We start from the raw sequence: 17,767 nt of genomic DNA on the forward strand, positions 1-17,767 counted from the left end.
GTGTCAGTATTCACTGGGTTGTATAGGTACTGTCAGTAGTCAGTATTCACTGGGTTTTATAGGCACTGTCAGTATTCACTGGGTTTTTATAGGTATTGTCAGTATTCAGTATTCACTGGGTTTTAAAGGTATTGTCGGTATTCACTGGGTTTTATAGGTATTGTCAGTACTGCACTGGATTTTATAGGTGTTGTCAGTATTCACTGGGTTTTATAGGTATTGTCAGTATTCACTGGGTTTTATAGGTATTGTCAGTACTGCACTGGATTTTATAGGTGTTGTCAGTATTCACTGGGTTTTATAGGTATTGTCAGTACTGCACTGGGTTTTATAGGTATTGTCAGTATTCACTGGTGAAGATGTCAGTGCAAAGTGTTTTGTGTACTCTATTTGTGTGTAGTTATAAGAATTGATCAGTAAGACATGTGACAGGAAGTTACAATATGTCAAGAGGAAGACATGGAAATAAATATGACGGAAATTACGGCAGCATGCCAATGTAGCTATGAATAGAAACAAAGTGTAAAGTTGACGTTTGGTGAGCTAAGGTACAACAGGAAGCTATTGTGGCTCTTGGTATTTGCTTGTTGGCACAAATGTCTGGGACAACAGAAATCGAATACTACAGAAGAACAGCCAATCCCATTCACAATAAACCCTTAAAACCATGTCAGACTTAGCGCCGGAAGTAAACAAACTAACTAGCCTAACGCCATGAGTCTTGTTCGCGCACTTAATCCATCTAAGACCACTTAATACATCACCGGCCTTAAAGATATTCACTCCTTAATTACATAACTGAAAGGTATCCATATCAAGAAGCATAATCGGATCATTCAGCATAGTAGAGGAAGGATGTGATCAAAGGACTAAGAGACTCATGACGGATGTACACTGTGTGTATGTTGCATGCACACACACACACACACACACACACACACACACACACATATATAGTGTGAAAGAGGGCTGTGTAGAGAAGGAAGGTTAGAGCAGCGCAGCTATCACTGTCATCATGTGAATGGGGATGGAGCAATTTGGGTGATAAAGTGCTGAGGTATGAGTGTAATATGAGTGTGCAATAAAGTGTAGAGGTATGGGAATGTGTGTGTGTGTGCGTGTGTGTGTGTGTGTGTCTGTGAGTGGGTATGAGTATAAGGTGTTAGCACCTGCGTGTGTGTGCGTGTGTCTTACTATCTGTCTGTGTGTGTGTGTGTCTTACTATCTGTCTGTGTGTGTGCGTCTGTCTGTGTGTGTGTGTGTGTGTGTGTGGCAGTGAGCAGCAGCATGGCTGTAAGCAGTGTAAGCAGCGTCACAACGCTGTCGTTGGCTGACCATTGGACGACCCCGTGTCCTGGGCTCTAATCCTGGATTACCCTGACTGGGTTCACACCACGCCACACACACAGCCCTGAGACCCTCCAGTCTCTCTCTCACACACACACACCACGCCACACACAGAGCCCTGAGACCCTCCAGTCTCTCTCTCACACACACACACACACAAACACACACCACGCCACACAGACAGCCCTGAGACCCTCCAGTCTCTCTCACACACACACAAACACAGACACACACACAGACCACAGATGCATTCACACAAACCACAGATGCATTCACACAAACAAACACAGACACACACACTATACCCACAGATGCACACACATAAACACAGACACATACACACACAACACAGTACACACACCCAAACCACAGACACTCTCACACAAACACACCACAGATGCATTCACACAAACCACAGATGCATTCACACAAACAAACACAGACACACACACTATACCCACAGATGCACACACATAAACACAGACACATACACACACAACACAGTACACACACCCAAACCACAGACACTCTCACACAAACACACATATATACACACAGCCCTCGTCCATCAAAAGGCAAAGTGCAATGCCTGGAAGGCAGGAGAATCATTACACAAAGCTCTCTATCTCACCTGTTCAGTAATATTCAGTGCAGCTGTAGTCTATATATATCTCTGTGTGTTGTGTGTATGTGTATAGAGAGAGAACAAGCCTACACAAGTTCTGAAACCACACTTTGCTATACAGCACTACCTGTCAGGATCAGCCTAAGAGTAAGAGAAACCTCCTCTAGAAACCTCTTTCTGCTTAAGAGCCCTCCACTTCACTTCATTACTCTGCTGTGGCTGCTGCAGAACCATTACACTGAAGGCAAGACTATTAACGGAGTGCTGTGCTATGCTGCTACACTACGCTATTCTATCCCATCTTGTCCACATCAATACCAGAGGAGTCTCTGAGGGGGGTTCAGCTAACCTCATTCAGCTGAGCTATACCCACACCAGCACACCCGTACGCAGCTAAAGACACTAGCTAGCTAGCTAGAGTAACACTAGCTACACTAACTAACTAACTAGCGGGAGCTGCTGCTGCTGCTGGTGGTGCTGCTGCTGGTGGTGGTGGTGGTGTAGAGGCCTCCACAGTGGAGCTGTGACCGTGTGTCGGGCACATGCCACATGCCATTGGACGTCCACACAGTACTCCGCAGGACACGCTGCAAGAGCAGCTATATTTGGAGCGTGACAACACGTTTGGTGCATTAATTCTCTCCTCTCTCTCCCCCTCTCTGTCTCTCTCTCTCTCTCCCGCTCTCTCCTTCACAATGTCAAGCTGAAATGGGGCCAACTTTAAACGGTCCAAGATATTTGCATTCAGTCACAAAAATCACACAGCGTGCCATATGGTGTGTGGACACAGCAGAGGGCCAGTGGAGAAACTAAAGACACCAGTGGACAAGCCCAGACGCAATTACTGCAAAACATACACACACACACACACACACACACACACACACACACTGGCTACCGTGCAAATACCTCTAAAACATACTGACTGGACACTGTAGTAATACAATACAACTGTGACACATGACTGAAGGACAGAGTTACACACACGCACACACACTCATCCATGAACACACATACACACGCACACACACACACATCAGAGGACAAACACTACCTCTCAAAAGTTTGGAATCACTTTTTCTGTTGTTTTTATTCAGTAAAATAACAAAATGCAGGTTTAAATTGTCATCAGAGAGAAGTTTTATGCTACATTATTTTACATTTTCTACAATGTTTGGGAGGATTGCATACAATAGTTCAGAGCCACTGAAGCTGCTACAATTTACTGCTTAATTAATTCCATTAGTGTAACAATTCCTATCAATGTTATCCAAAGGCGTCTTGAAATTTCCTGCATGTACAATTTCAAAGCTTGTTCACAACTTACGTACATTGTGTGTATAGCGCTCGAGGCAATTGTACAGGTCTATGTATCTGTCAAAAAAACTAGCTATACATTTCTTGAAAAACACTGAAAGTATGTGCTTCCAAACTTGAGCTGCAGTGAGCATGGGCCTCAGGCACATCACAGAGGCACTAGCATAGACAGGCAACAGACACATCAACAGCTAGCAATGGGGGACAAATTGATTTAGTTGAGTACTGTGATATTTCTCTAAAAATAGTACTGAATTATGTCAGAGGTCATATATCAATCTTTTTGTTTACGAGTTAACCTAGTGGTGGTAAGACTGGCATACTCTGCATACCAATAGGTTTCTAAAGAAACCTACTTCTTAAATTGTCTGCTTATGGAGCACTGCTGACTTATTCATTCTTTTCTCTTAATGTCTTCCTTGTTATGTCTGTAATGCTTTGAAATTCTTTTATTGTAGTTCCTTGTTATTCTAACCGGATTCACATTTTTAATATAAGCAAAACTCTAGTGTAAATACCCAAGATAATACACTGTAATCCCTTTCTCTATCCACACCAAACTGACTGACTGACTGACTGAGACTGACTGATTGACTGATTGACAGGACAGAGAGTAGAGCTACCCCAAAGGCAGAACGCAGATACAACAACCAGAGACAGAAAAGAGGGACAGCACAGATATCAAAGAACACACAGGAGAGAGCCACCACTACTCGTATACACAGAGCAGAGAGAGAGGGAGAGAAGGAGAGAGAGAGAGAGAGAGGGAAGAGAGAAAGAGAGAGACAAGCATGTCACAAACTCGTGTTTTCAAGTCTCTTTTATTGCCATTCAGCCAAGCTGGGGAGATGTGTTGGGATAGCAGGAGGGGAGGATTAGCAGACAGGCACACACTAACGATACACACCGGCGAGCACTGCATGGAGACCAAGCCCCATAGCAATGAATTTGAGGCACAGCACACATACATACATACATACATACATACATACATACATACATACACACATACATACATACATACAATACATACATCAAAGGCCCAGCAAATGGAAAAAGTGGCACTTAACTTGGATAGTCTACCTTGCAAATTTATTTTTTATTGTTTGTTGAAGAAATTACTGAAACATCACCTTAACCAAACCCAAACCATGACCATAAATTGCTGTTAGCAGAGTGTCAACAGAAAGTTAAGTTTTAATAATCTGAGAATCTGTACATCGTTTTAGACCATCCAAGTAAAGTGTGACCAGAAATAAAAAGAAGTACAGCACAGACAGAGAGGCACAGCTACAGCAGCTCAGAGCATAGCATAGCAAAGCAAAGCAAAGCACACAGGCACACAAGATGCATAGAAGAAAGCTTACACACCTGCATGTGTTCTCTATTAGGGTACATGTCTGCTTTTTCTCCTAGTTCTACAACTACTTTAGTCCCATCTTCAGATGGCTAGCCAACAAACTGGCACACGCCGTCTGATGTTAATATTTCCACTAGCCTAAGATAGCCATGTGTTAGTACCATTGTCATTGTCTATCCACAAGAACAAACATGAGGAGATCTGCACACTTGCAACTTTCATTCAAGTCAGTTAGCAAAACTTGTTAGCAAACCACAACGCGACAGGAATAAGTGTATTGGACCGAAGAAATTTCATTTCAGAATTGGCCAAGCATAAATGTCATGCAAGATAACAGCAGTCTTTGGGTCAGTAGGGGTTTTGCAACATGACTCTTCCATTCTCAGCCACATTAAGCAGTCACAGCTACCAGACCTCACATTGACCGCCTGGCCAGCGAGACTACCGCTATGTCGGGACAGACGCCTCTTCATCTCGGGTAGTTTCATCCACACAGACAGGTTGAGGACAGACAGGCTGGGACAACTCACCTGTCTCTCTCCTCTCCGCCGAGGTGGACCGGTCCTTCCGGAGGGATCTGTCCAATCGGCGCCAAGGCCGCCCGCCACCGCCCATCGAGGCCCGGGCCTCCCGCCGACCGGACGCGACGATCGAGCTCCTGGTGAGTGCCGAGGCGAACAAGTTGGTGTGCTGAGCGCTCGGCGGCTCAGCGTCGTCCTCCGCCGGGGAGAGGCCCTCGTCCTCCTCGCTGTCCGAGCAGCCGATAGGCTGGGCAGCGTGTCCGTCGGAGAAGGCGCCGGGCTGACCGGCGGAGTGGTGCGACAGTTTGCCGTAGTCGGCCTCCGCGGTGCCCACTCGGAACCAGGAGTCGGCTGATGTGTGGCCGCGACTGCCCAGCGCCAGGCGTGAGGGGCCCAGGCACGACGCCGACGCCTCCTTCCTCTTGTAGCGCTCGGCCGAGGATGAGGAAGATGACGAAGGAGAGTTGGCTGAAGCCGCCGCTGATGACGATGTGGGCTTGCCGGCACTCTCCGCCGACCCGTCTCTCCCAAACCGACAGTGCTGCAGGGCCTCCATGCCCCCTGCTCCTCCTCCTCCTCCTCCTCCTCCTCTGCCCAGCCCGACGCCGTCTCCCCTCTCTCCTCGTTCTGCCCGCTCGGCCCTCTCCGCGCTGCCGCCGCGCTCCAGCTGCTCGTCGGGGCCGCCGCAGCGCTCGCGGTGCTTGTGCCGGTGCTTGTGTTTGTGGTGCCAGCCGAAGGAGAGCTCGGGCGCCATGGGCGGGTAGAGGACCGGCGAGCGGCCCCCGCCCAGGTACTCCTGCCGCAGCAGCTTGTGTTTCTTCTTGTGGAACTTGGAGGGGTTGAGCAGCAGGTGCGAGGGGTGGTGGTGCATGTAGGAGGGCGGGGGTGGCGGAGGGAAGGAGGGGGAGTGGTGCGGTGGTCTTGCTGACGAGTGGGGAGGGGGAGGTGGTGAATGCGGGGGGTAGAGGGCTTCGCTGGGGGTAACATGATAGTAGCCCAGCCCCAGAGGGGCAGAGGAGTAGGGAACGCTGTAGGAGGGGTGGTAGAAGCCACCGCTGGAGAGGGGGAAGCCGAGACCGGGCACGAAGGGCACCTCGGACATGGACTCACGCAGCTTAGGGGGGCGACCGCGTTTCTTCTTGAGGTCGGGCTTGCGGACATAGTGCAGGGAGTCGCAGGGGTAGGCGGGGTGGGGCGAGTAGTAGCCGCTGAAGTTGATGCGGAAGATGGTGGGCAACAGGTCTCGGTGCAGGTAGTGGTGGGGCGGTGGGTTGGCACTGCCGCCGCTACTGCGCCCGCTACCGAGGGTGGCGCCCCTGCCGGTTCCCCCCGCGCCTGCGGCGCCCAGCGCCAGGCTGCTGCCCAGACGCATGGCGGGCGTGCGGTGGGAGATGCGGATGTCGCTCAGGCGCACGCAGATCTCGTCCAGCTCGGCCAGGAAGTCGGGGTCCTGGCGGCGTGAGCGCAACTGCAGGTACTTCTTCTTGCGCTTGCGCTTCTGGCGCTTGAGCTTGTCGTAGGCCGGGCACGCGTGCCCCCGCCGTTTGCACTTGTGCTTGTGCTTCTCCTTGTGCCCGACCAGTGCCGAGGCCGGGCCGGCGGCCGGGTGAGCCCGCCGCGGGTCGGGGGACGACCGGGCCCCCAGGGGTGAGGGAGAAGGCGAGGGTCGGTCAATCAGGACCGAGGAGGCATGTCTCTTTCTGCCACGCGGGCTGAGACCCGCCCCGACGCCCACGGCCGACCCCATGACCCCTGGCATGAGAAGGCCGCTGGCGACACCCTGGGGCATCCCGACGCCACCGAGTCCGGCACCTCCTGCCTTCTCGCCGCGGTCGGACGTGCTGTTGTTGTCAGTGCCAATGCCGCTGTCGCTGGGCACCGTCTCCTCGCTGTGCGACTCGCTGACCGGCGACGGGGTGGCCTCCTTCAGCTCGCTCAGCGGAGCGGGCGAGGTGGGCAGCAGTGGCCGGGGTGGCGACACCTTCCTGTAGTGGTAGTGCGTCCGGTAGTGGTGGTGGTGGTGGTGGTAGCCGCGGCAGGAGGACTTCTTCTGAGACGCCGCCGAGGCCAAACCCGAGCCAGAGCCCATGGGCCCCAGGGAGCGCGGCGAGGGCGCGGAGAAGGTCGGCGGTGCGAAGGGGAAGCCGTGGTGGCCGTGGTGCCCGTGGCTGCAGTGGGTGCAGTGCACCGAGCCGGGCTCCACGAAGCTGGCATCGCTGATGGGGCTCTGCCCACCGCTGGACTGTGAGAGAGACGGCGAGGGGAAGACATCGGTCGGGGGAAGCTGGTGGTGCTGCTGGCTCTGCAGAGACTGGGAGGGGTGCGGGTGGTGCGGGGAGGACGTGTTGGGGGACAGGAAGGGCTCTGGAGGGGGCGTCGGGGCCCCCGCAGGGGGGTTAGCCGCCGCTTTGGGCTTGCGTCCCCTCCTCTTGCCCATGTAGATGGTGCCCTTCTTGCTGACGTTGATCTGGGGCCCCAGCTTCCCTCCGAACGTTGCGGCCAGGGACGACAGGGACTGCGTGGCGGCCGCCACCGTGTTGGTCGTGCTGGTTCCGGCCACTCTGCTCTCACCCTCCGGCCCGACCCCTGACCCCAGCAGGATCTGGCTCAGCAGCCGCTTGCGCTTCACCGTCTTCATCTTGTTGATTTTGCCGATGATGGTCTTCATGATGAGCTGGCCGTTGCCCTTGCTGCGGAAGGTCTTGTCGCCGGAGTCGCCTTGCTCTGGAGCTAATGTAGGGGGTTGGCCTTCCTGGGGCAGCGTAGGGGGAAGGCGCTTGGGGCGCCCCCGCTTTCGCGGCATGGGCTTGGGGGGGTTGAGGTCCACCTCAGGGTGCAGTACCGGGGGGTCCTGTTCTTCTTTGGACTTAAAGCTGGAGAACACCTTGGAGGTGGCCAACTTGAGAGGGGGTCTCCCACGGGCCGGGGCGTCCAGGCGGGGCATCTTGGACTTGGGGCGTCCCCTCTTCTTCGGCGGGGCGTCGAAGAGCTGTGGGACGGCAGGGGGCACCTGCACCTTGTTGGGGTTCGGGGGTCGCCCCACGGGTCTCCGGACGGGAGGTGGGTTGGGTCCCAGGGCCGACATAGGCATGCCAGGCTTGGCCTGGCTCAAAGCAGCGTCCTGTGCGGCCTTCTGGGAGCGGTTGACCACGCGCGTCCACCGCGGCCGGCGACCCCGGCGCTTCTTCAGCGGCTTGTTGTCCTGCTCGGCCGGCGACCCTGGGGACCCTGGCGCCGAGTCGCTGAGAGGTGGCGGCGGACTGCCGCCCGAGGGCTCGGACGGGGAGGTGTTCCGGCGCGTCCCAGGCTCGGCCGGGCTCGCCGTCCGGCTGGGTCGGCTGTCCCGGAGCGGGCTGTTCTTAGCCGGGCTGGAGCTCTTTCCGCGCTCACCTCTGGCGGCCAGGACAAAACCCCTCTCCCTCTCCTTCGCCTCCGACTTCCCCAGCCCAGAGGGGGACGAGCCTTTGCTCAAGTCTCTGGGGCCGTCCTTGCCGTCGCGCTCTCCTCGCTCTCTGTCCTTCTCGCCGCTCTCCTCCGTCCGGGAGGGACTGGGCCTCGGTCGAGGGCCCAGCATGGACGAGGCCCCTATGTGTGTGGAGCCGCTTCCTGTTCTCTGGTCTAATGACGAAGACGAGGAAGAGGAGGAAGAGGAGGACAGGGTGGGTGAGGAAGAGGAGTGAGGCGAACCGTGCGTGAGCCGTGACTGAGTCTTGATGATGTTGTTGTTGCTGTTGTTGTTATTGCTGCTGTTGTGTTGTTTACTTTATCATTTGCTGTGGTTAGTGCGACTGTTGCCATAGTGAAGGGCAGAGCTGGTGGCGGCGGTGGTGGTGGTTGCTGTGGCGGTGCAGCTGATGCTGCTACCGCTGCTGGCGTTCCCTTTGACCCCACCATCGGATTCCTCTTTCCGGGAGCTGGTGGTCAGCTTGTCCATGACACTGTCTTTGTTGCGTGAACCGTAAGGCCGGCCGGGGGGCCGTGAGACAGGCGGTGGAGGGGACAGGTGCTGGATGCGGGAGTAGGTGGCCCTGTTGGCCATGGCCCTCTCGGGCCGCTGCAGGTTGGAGATGAGGGGGACCGAGTTGCTGTGCGAGGGCGACGGGGAGGGCCGGCGCACTTTAGGCTGCTTGGGGCACTTGGTGGGGGGGCAGGTGGCGATGAGCTGCGCCAGCTTCTCGGTGACGGTGGACGAGCCTCCCCAGCCGGGGACCCCGCGGTCCTGCTCCCGCTGAGCCTCGCCGAACGCAAACTGGGGCGGCTTCATCATGACGCCGTCCATCTTGGGCTCGTGGTTAGAGGGCGCCGGGGGTGCCGGGGGAGACGGGCTGGAGTTGGCCAGGGCGGCGTTCGGCTGCGCCAGGGGAGCTTTCTTGGTGGAGGAGTGCAACTTTGAGTCTGGCAGCGGGCGGTGGAGATTTAGGGGTCTCTCCGCTGAGGCCGTCGCCTTCCCCTCAGGTTTGCTCTCGGACTTACTGACCAGTTTTGGGGGAGCCTGTGTAGACAGAGAGAGAGAGAGAGAGAGAGAGAGAGAGAGGGAGAGGGAGAAAGAGAGAAATAAAGAGAGAGAATAAGGGAGGAGTTTAGAACGCTTATTATGGATAATTCTGGAACATTCGAGCCCCTTTATATCATTAGCTGTCTAAAATTGCCCCAGTTTACCACAAACAGGAAAACTCAATGAGGAACTGGACACAAATGAAATGAAGGCCTGGTCACACAGGCAGAGTTTTCAGAATGAGACTGATAAACCCATTTAGGTGAGGCTCTAATTCCATAATTACACCTCGCGTTGACAAGCAGGAATCTGCCTCAGGTTCAATTGAATTTGATCTATCCAGCTAAGTGCCTACTCCTGGGCAGGGTTTTTTGTCTTGACTCTAAAGGGGGAAAGTGCCTGCTCAAGAGGATTGCGGTAAGTGTGTTGTTTGTCTCGCTGAAGTCCCAGTGCACTGATGGGGCTCTCTCTCTCTGCCCCCGGTTGTCTGCAGGGCTAAAGACGCTCGGCTCAAGCTCAATAACACTTAGCAAGGCCAATGTGGGGACAGTTTGGTGGGGGAGGAGATAATAGTGGATGAGAGGTACAGCATACACACAAGGTACGAGGAGAGAAGAATGAGAAAAACTCACTTCCCTCTGTTCCACATAGAAGACAAAGTGGGCAATGATGACAGATTACTTAAACCCTGACTGGAATGTTTTGAACTACACCAGGTATCCTTAAACTCTATTGTAAGTAGATTACTGAGTGATATCACTGAGTATACGTAGTAGCCGTGGTTCTGTCAGTGCTGCTTCTCAGCCTTTGCGTACGGTAAACAGATATTTGAAAGTGGAGGATCTCTTACCCTCTTAGCCGGTGGGCTTCCATTGACTGGAGTGATGGGGCTTGTGGATGTGGGCGGGGCTTGATGGGGAGGAGTCTGGGCTGGAGGCGGGGCAGGCCGCGTGCCGGCGCTCTGACTCTTCTCCGACTCTTTCCCGAGCGACGGGCTCTGTGTGGGCCCGCCAGGCGTGGTGGCGTTGGCTGTGGTGGTGGTGGTGGCGGTGGTGGTGGCAGAGGCATTGGCGGCGGTGGTGGTGGTGGTGGTGGTGGTGTCGTTCGCCCCTCCTGCTCCCCGACTTCCCCTTCCCCCTCCTCTCCCGGTGTGTCGTACGGTGGCCCGGAAGGCCGGTCGGCACACGTAGTCCTCCATGATCTTGGGGGGCTTCTTCATGCGTTTGGCCTGCAGGCCGATCTTCATCTTGACGTTGCCCTCCGCGTACGTGGCCTCTTTAACGGAGAACTGAGGGGACTGTTGCGGCGGCAGCTGCTGCTGCGGTTGCTGGGAAGGGTCACCTGGCGTCCCCTCGGTGCCTGCGCCAGACTCCGACTGTGACTGTGACTGTGGCCCCTCGCGTTCCTTCTTCCTCTTCTCGTCCTCTTCCTCTTTTTTCCCACCCACGCCCTCCTTCTCGCGCTCGCCTGCGGGAGCTGTGGCGGAGAGGGGGGGTGGCGTGGTAGGTCCCCCCTGAGTCCTCTGATCCATGTGTGTGCTCTGGGTCGGAGGAGGTGGTGGGGGGGGGTGGGGGGGGGGGGTGTTATGTGGGGAAATGGTAGGTGCGGCCGTCAGGTCAAGAGTTCTCTCACTGGTGCTGGGGAGGGAGGCAAAGGTTCAGCAGGAGGAGGGAGGGGGAGTAAAGGGGAAGGGGAAAGGGGGGTTGAGAGAGAGATCTGAAAAAGCAATCCTCTCCTGGCAGTGGTGCAGTTGTCCCTTTCCTGGCTGGCCAGCCCTCTCACCTTCAATCTAAGAGATAAGGACAGGTAGGGAGAGAGAGAGAGAGAGAGAGGAGGAAAGGGAAGAGGGGGATGGGGGGGGAAGGTAGGAAAGACACAGAGCTCTGCATTAGTCACACCTCAGTGATCTGAGAGCATAGCTATCTGTCCGGTGAATCCACCACGGCACACTGGATGACATCACCACACGCATTAGCGACGACTGTAACCTTGCCCACGTTAAGTGACACAAATTAGCATGGCACGAACAGTGGGGGGGAAACATCACAGACAAGAGTAGAGACATTTCTCCTTGGTGGATTCACCTTGTGGTGGCAAGTCCCCTCTAGCAGTACCAAGTCTCTTAATGAGTAGCCTAAGAGCTATGCAAATTAACAACCTGAGAGACAGACAGCCTGCTATAAACGTGTAATAATGCAGTTTAACCTGTGAACAAACACAAATAAACATGGCATTTCCTAACACAGCTCAACAGCTCTAATAAAGCAGTTTAGCCTGTGAACAAACACAAAATACACATGGCATTTCCTAACACAGCTCAACAGCTTTGGCGGGGGCAGTTTTCTTGCCAGTTTTCTTGGCAAACCCCCTCCACTGTGGGCCATCCAGCTGTCTGTAACACACCCCTCCAACTCTGCGGTCCACCCAGCAGTCTTTAGCACCTTGCCCTCTTATGTTTATAGACCCTTTCAACAAGAAAAACAAAAACAATGCTTGAACGTTCTATTTTGTTCCCAATCTACTTCCGCTTCATTAAGATAACATATGGAACGTTAAAACGGAAGCCTTGTGGGAACAACTTGTGGGAACAACTATGATGCTGATAATGGAACTCTCTTCCATTATCAGCATCATTATCCATTTGACTGACGCTTTTAACCAAAGCGACTTATACATGTATGCCGATTATTACAAGGGCCAGTTTTCCCAGAGCAACTTAGGGGTTAAGTGCCTTGCTCAGGGACACAGTGGTGGCAGCTGCAAATCGAACCCACAACTTTTCTGTCTACTACTGCATGCTAAGCCACCTCTTTAGCCACTACGCTAATACCACCACCGTCCACCACTAATAGGTCTTCTCCATGCCTTTCTCCATTAGAGCTAGTACTTTCATGGCTGGCTACCCACACCAAGGTCTCAGAGGCTGTGTGGTTTATCGTGCCGATGTAGGGGTGAGTTGAGAAAAGAGGCTTCTGTGTCCCGAGAGGCCTTGTGGGCAGGCCAGGCTAGAGGGATGAGGAGTGGTCAGAAAGTAAAGGACGGCACAGCTGGTAAAGCATCGCTACCTCCACCACCACCACGGTGCCCCAATCGGTCTAGGACGGTAGCATAAGCTGAGGGTAATTGGCTCAGCACTTCGTCGTCGACTAAGGATCCTAATCATCATCCCAGAAGGGGCTGAGGGGGGGGGGGGGTGCATCGGGGAGTAAACATCTTAAATCAGTCTTTTACTTTTTTCCTTCGCTCTCAATCTGTCTGTCTCTCTGTCTCCCTCTCTCACTCTGCGTCCTGTCTCTCTCTCCCTCTCTCTGCATCCACTCTCCCTCTCTCTTTCCTTCTCTCCCTCTCTCTTTCCTTCTCTCCCTCTCTCTGTGCGTCCTCCTGGGCTGTGTGGAGTGATTTAATGTGGGGTTTGCCCAGAGCAGGTGCTTTCTCCAAGTGAAGTCACCGCCAGGCGGTTCAGTGCAGTGACCTCAGCACGGCAAACCCCACTGGGAGACAACGGATACGGCTGCCTTCCCCAGCCCTCCGACTCAGCCAATCACAACGTGGGAGGCAGAGAGAGGGAGAGGGAGAGGGAGAGAGAGTGGGGGATAGAGGTGCAGGAGAGAGAGAAGGGAGAGGACAGAGAGAGAGAGAGAGAGAGAGAGAGAGAGAGAGAAACTGAAACCAAGACAGTGAAACGACGGGTAAGACAGTAAGATAAGGAAAAAGAGATGCATGAAGTAAAGGACTAAAGTAAAGAGAGAGAGAGACAAAAACAGAGATAAAAAGTAAAAGAAAGAAAGAGAGTGAGATCGTAAAGAGGACTCCTGGTCCAGATCTGGGCACACCAGGGCACTACACAATTACATGTGACAGCTGGGTAAACCGGCCGGCCTCAACTGCCAAGTCCACGGAGTAAAAAGGAGCAATTTAGTGAGAAATCTATCTGTCACGTGAGCTAGGGGTCTACATTCTGGTCTGGTCTGTGCTGTGCCACGCTTCCCCCACACCCTCTTTTCTATGTTTACTACAATTACTCACCCCATTTCACTTCAACCCCCTCCCCTACTCACACATACCACATTCACTCACACCTCCCTCTTTTTTTCCCCTCACTACATCAATCCCCCTTTCTTTCTCTCTCCCTCTCTCACAGACACACTCACTCCATCTCTTTCCGCTGTGTTTCTTTCTCTCTCTCGGAGGGCTGAAAGTAAGGCAGTCAGACTAGAGTCACTGTGCTCCGTCTAATCGAAAACACATTTTCTCCAGCGCTCCCTCCCTCTTGCTTTCTCCCCTGTCCGTCCACTCCCTCAGTGACAATCATTCCCCTATTTCCTCTCGGCGCTGTTCACTGTACACAGACAGCCGAGCAAGACACACACACACACACAGACTGAGAGAGGCACAACATTGAGGTGTCAGAGTTGCACTCTGCACTCTCCTCTCTCTCGCGCTGTCTCTCTCTGTCGCGCGTGCACACGATCCGCTTGTGGTCTTATCACCCTCGCCAGATTCGAGCGGCAGAGGTTTTCATCTGACTCATCATTCTGTCTACAATCCTTCTTCATGTGCACATTCCTTACGAATAGAATGCCACCTCCGAGTTCTTTTAAAGGTTTTCAGATGTATTTAAGATGGTCAGGACTGGCTACTTCTGAACAGTCCCAAATCAGTCTGTTCTTTGCCTAGGGGTACTTACACCGCATGACAAACACAAATTGCTTCATCAGTATTTTCTCTGTGGAGTACATTATCTCCATATGTTGGATACAAGTCCAATGTGTCCAATACAGCAGAAAACCAACTTTTTCTCAACTTGTGACAGGTTAAGTTAATACCGAGAAAGCAGAGTAGAATTATAGGATAAACACATGAAAATGATCAATAGGGTCTTCTTCAGAAAGATGGATACATGGTAAGGACCAATCAAAAGCTATAGGTATTCTACCTTTTGTGAAACACAGACGGGTTTTATAATTAATAAAGTGGGGAAAAGAAAGGAAGAAAGAGGTAGAGAGATAAATGGAAGGTGTACGACAACGCAGCGGATGAATACGTATACATAGTAAACAATTTAGCGCGCCCCCTCCCTCGCACTCTGCACTTTTGCACACGATGTTCATAAACTGCTGAATTTATCCTGGAGACACGCAAGATCTCTGAGCTGTGCGCTCACACACAAGTTACGGCACCGTCTCTTTTGAATCTTAAACCCAGTCATTTATTGCATGAATCCAAACGCATTCTCGAAATATATGACAACACAACGTTGAAGAAAACGTCTAGTGGTATATCTGGAAGTTCAGCCACAACAGGATTTTCCCTAGCAATGTTCGAGCATTCTCTATTCAACATTCTACGAGTGAACGCGTTATTTCCTGACATGAGACAGGCCACGTGCTATTGTGGGTCAGAGTTCAAAGGTGCCCTGCAGTCTCCAGACAGGTCCACTTATTTAGCAACTTGTTTAAGACACACATGTAGTTCCACTTGCTCTCGTTCAAGTCTTACACACACGCCATCTGTATGTGCTGTGAACCGTACTGAAACTGAGGTTATCTGAGGATGATCGACATGTCTCGCTAGGCAAGTATCATATGAAACGCATACAACTTGCAAAAATAGTCAAGTAACAAATAATGTTAGCGCCTAGGACAGTTTCTGATTCCAAAAAAGCGCAAATCCAATTCTTACTAGAATAACACAACACACAAGGAAACTACTTGCACTATATTATTCAATGAACTTTCCAAAGACCGTTAGGATCCGATTATTAACAAGGTGAGAGAACTAGGGGAACCTCGCTGTTTACACCTGCCGAATGATTTCACAAGCGTGTCGCCGTCAAACATGTTGATAGCCTCGTGCAAGTAATGATTTGATGCGAGATTTCCAGAACTCACCATGCCTGTCTCTCCCCATTGCTTTCCTTACCAAGTCGCTAACGTTATTCCGTTTTCTTTAGAAAATACAATGAACAGATTAAAATTACACTACATTGTCCCAACACCTGAAAGGCGAGGAGTCAGCAAAATCTAGACAGCGCTAAAAAATGGTTCGATAACAGCATAGCCATTATAGCAACTCACCTTAATAGCGGTCCAAAAACGGAGCTCACATAATTTGGATCAAAATCCTCCCTTCTTGTGTATCAACATGGTCGCCACAGTATTTTTGTTGCAAGTGCTGATTTGCCAGGGAAAATGAGATAAAAGACAATTATCAAAATAACGAAGGAAATCCAGCAATGTCCTTTCCATCATACTTCTCTCCAGGACGAAATGTTAACAATCGGTAAATATAGCGCAACAAAGCGCTGTTATCTTGACTTATGGATATGAAACCTGCTAGCAGGCTATCACAGAAGTGACCCCATCCAACGTCCTATTAGTGAAATACGTACGCTAGGTAGCCAGGGTGCTATCCAGAGAGAGCAAATTATTTAGACAGTGCCCACTAATAGTGTTAAATAACTCTCCCGTTACCAAAAAGTGTATTTTACTGCGTGGACATTACAGTGTGTCGCATGCACACTGTCTATGTCGTCCGCTTGACACAATTCATTCATTTAAGGGAGATGTTTATTTTGTAGCAAGCTAGACCTCAATAATACCCTGGTGCTACATTGTATCCAGTGCGTTTCAGTCTAGCTTGCTAACTGCCTATCATTTTTCAGGGTTGGATTGCTAGGTGTAACTTATGCTGGTTCTCTGATAACGTGGCCATACGCTATACATCCAGGAGATCAGTAACACCCGACTTTATGATTACAATAGCCACACTGTCGTTATAGCAAGATAATTACACCAGACAAACCCGTTGGTAAAACGAATAATCTGTCCTGTCATATCCACTCAGATGCTACGACTAGCTACGGGCTAACTGTGTACAGCCCTCTCGGCTAACGAAGCAGTGTGCTGCAACTGGCTAGCTTGTTTTCCTTGCAAAGTATGCACTCTCGTCTAGTCAATAAAAGAACAGTAATAAAACATATATGTTGTAAGAGACATTAACCACAATTGATTTTAAGTAAAATAATATTCAGATATAGCGTTGGATAGGTTATTAAAAAAAACACGAACTGTCAACAAAATGGCGGCTGCGTTGAATCAACAGAGACCCGAAATGGATCTCTCCCTGTATTTCTTCTCCCACTCCTTCTTTTTCTGTACAGCGGTAATTATCCGTCGTATCCCAGAATGTCGCCGGAATCCTTCTCCGGGACAGTGTTAGTCGAGCTTGGACGTGTCGGAATGGGCCTCTCTCATTAATCGGGCCTCCATGCCTGCTAAGCCCGTAACGTTTCTGTCAGTACAACACGGGCATTCTCTCCGTCACAGAGCGGGAGGGGAGGGAGGGAGAGACTGTGAGCGAGGGGAGGAGGACCAAGCGAGGAGGGAGGAGGGCATGTGGCGTATAGTGTTCACCACTTTCTCCCGTTTCTCCCAGTTCTCCGCTTGAGATGTTTGTGTTCTCTTTAACAATGTTAGACCTTGGCATGCGATGTGATATAAAACGACATTACGTAATGGACAGTTTGGATTCGAGAGAGTAATCTTGTATCTGTATACGAATGATCCTACGTGACCTCTACAATCCTTCTGGAACCTTTCTAGGCGGAAAAAAACGCGCCTTGGTGTTTTCGTGCGCTCGTGGCAGTGTTTACCCACAGTGAAGAATCTAGACTCCCGTGGGAATTGTTGCAGAGAGGCGGGTTGTTCAAGTGTCTGTAAAGTGGCTACAATCCAATCATAACGAGCTAACTGGGAAATTGTACGAAAGCCTTATGTTTCATTTGCCTGTTTCCCTTGTGCATAACAGTTTATGCATGTTATTGGCTCCTTCTATGAATAGGCGGGACAGAGGAACAGTCCGTCGATACGCACAGTCTATATATGGACATTTATGATATTAATATTCCTGAAATATTTAGTGACCTCAAGATTGGCTTTGGCTTCTTAGTTTTAGGTAGGCTATTGTTCAAGGTATCTTTCTAAAGTATGATCTTTACAGGCGAAGAATACATGCATTATTGCAACATAGGCTTGGTTATAATTCATGGTAATTGACTTGTAAAGACTGAAGCAACCGGTTTGGCAGCCAGTAGCCTACTG

At 51.5% G+C, this 17,767-nt stretch overlaps 1 protein-coding gene and 1 long non-coding RNA gene across 2 annotated transcripts in view; both read right to left on the reverse strand.

Annotated features, from left to right (window-relative positions):
* Positions 1 to 11,222, reverse strand: part of ash1l (ash1 (absent, small, or homeotic)-like (Drosophila)) — a 34,602-nt gene extending 23,380 nt beyond the window's left edge. The window contains 2 exon segments of the mRNA XM_048230165.1: positions 5,180 to 9,662; positions 10,516 to 11,222. Coding sequence (XP_048086122.1) covers positions 5,180 to 9,662; positions 10,516 to 11,196 — 5,164 coding nt within the window. The 5' untranslated portion in view covers positions 11,197 to 11,222.
* A 26-nt stretch (positions 11,223 to 11,248) lies between these two features.
* On the reverse strand, positions 11,249 to 17,461 carry LOC125284870. The gene is made up of 3 exons (XR_007191954.1): positions 16,736 to 17,461; positions 15,743 to 15,839; positions 11,249 to 11,454 (listed from the first exon to the last, which is right to left on the reverse strand). It is a non-coding gene; the product is annotated as an uncharacterized LOC125284870 (long non-coding RNA).
* Between the last annotated feature and the right edge of the window lie 306 nt (positions 17,462 to 17,767).

Source organism: Alosa alosa, chromosome 20 (assembly GCF_017589495.1).
Source record: "Alosa alosa isolate M-15738 ecotype Scorff River chromosome 20, AALO_Geno_1.1, whole genome shotgun sequence".
Classification (NCBI taxonomy): Eukaryota; Metazoa; Chordata; class Actinopteri; order Clupeiformes; family Clupeidae; genus Alosa; species Alosa alosa.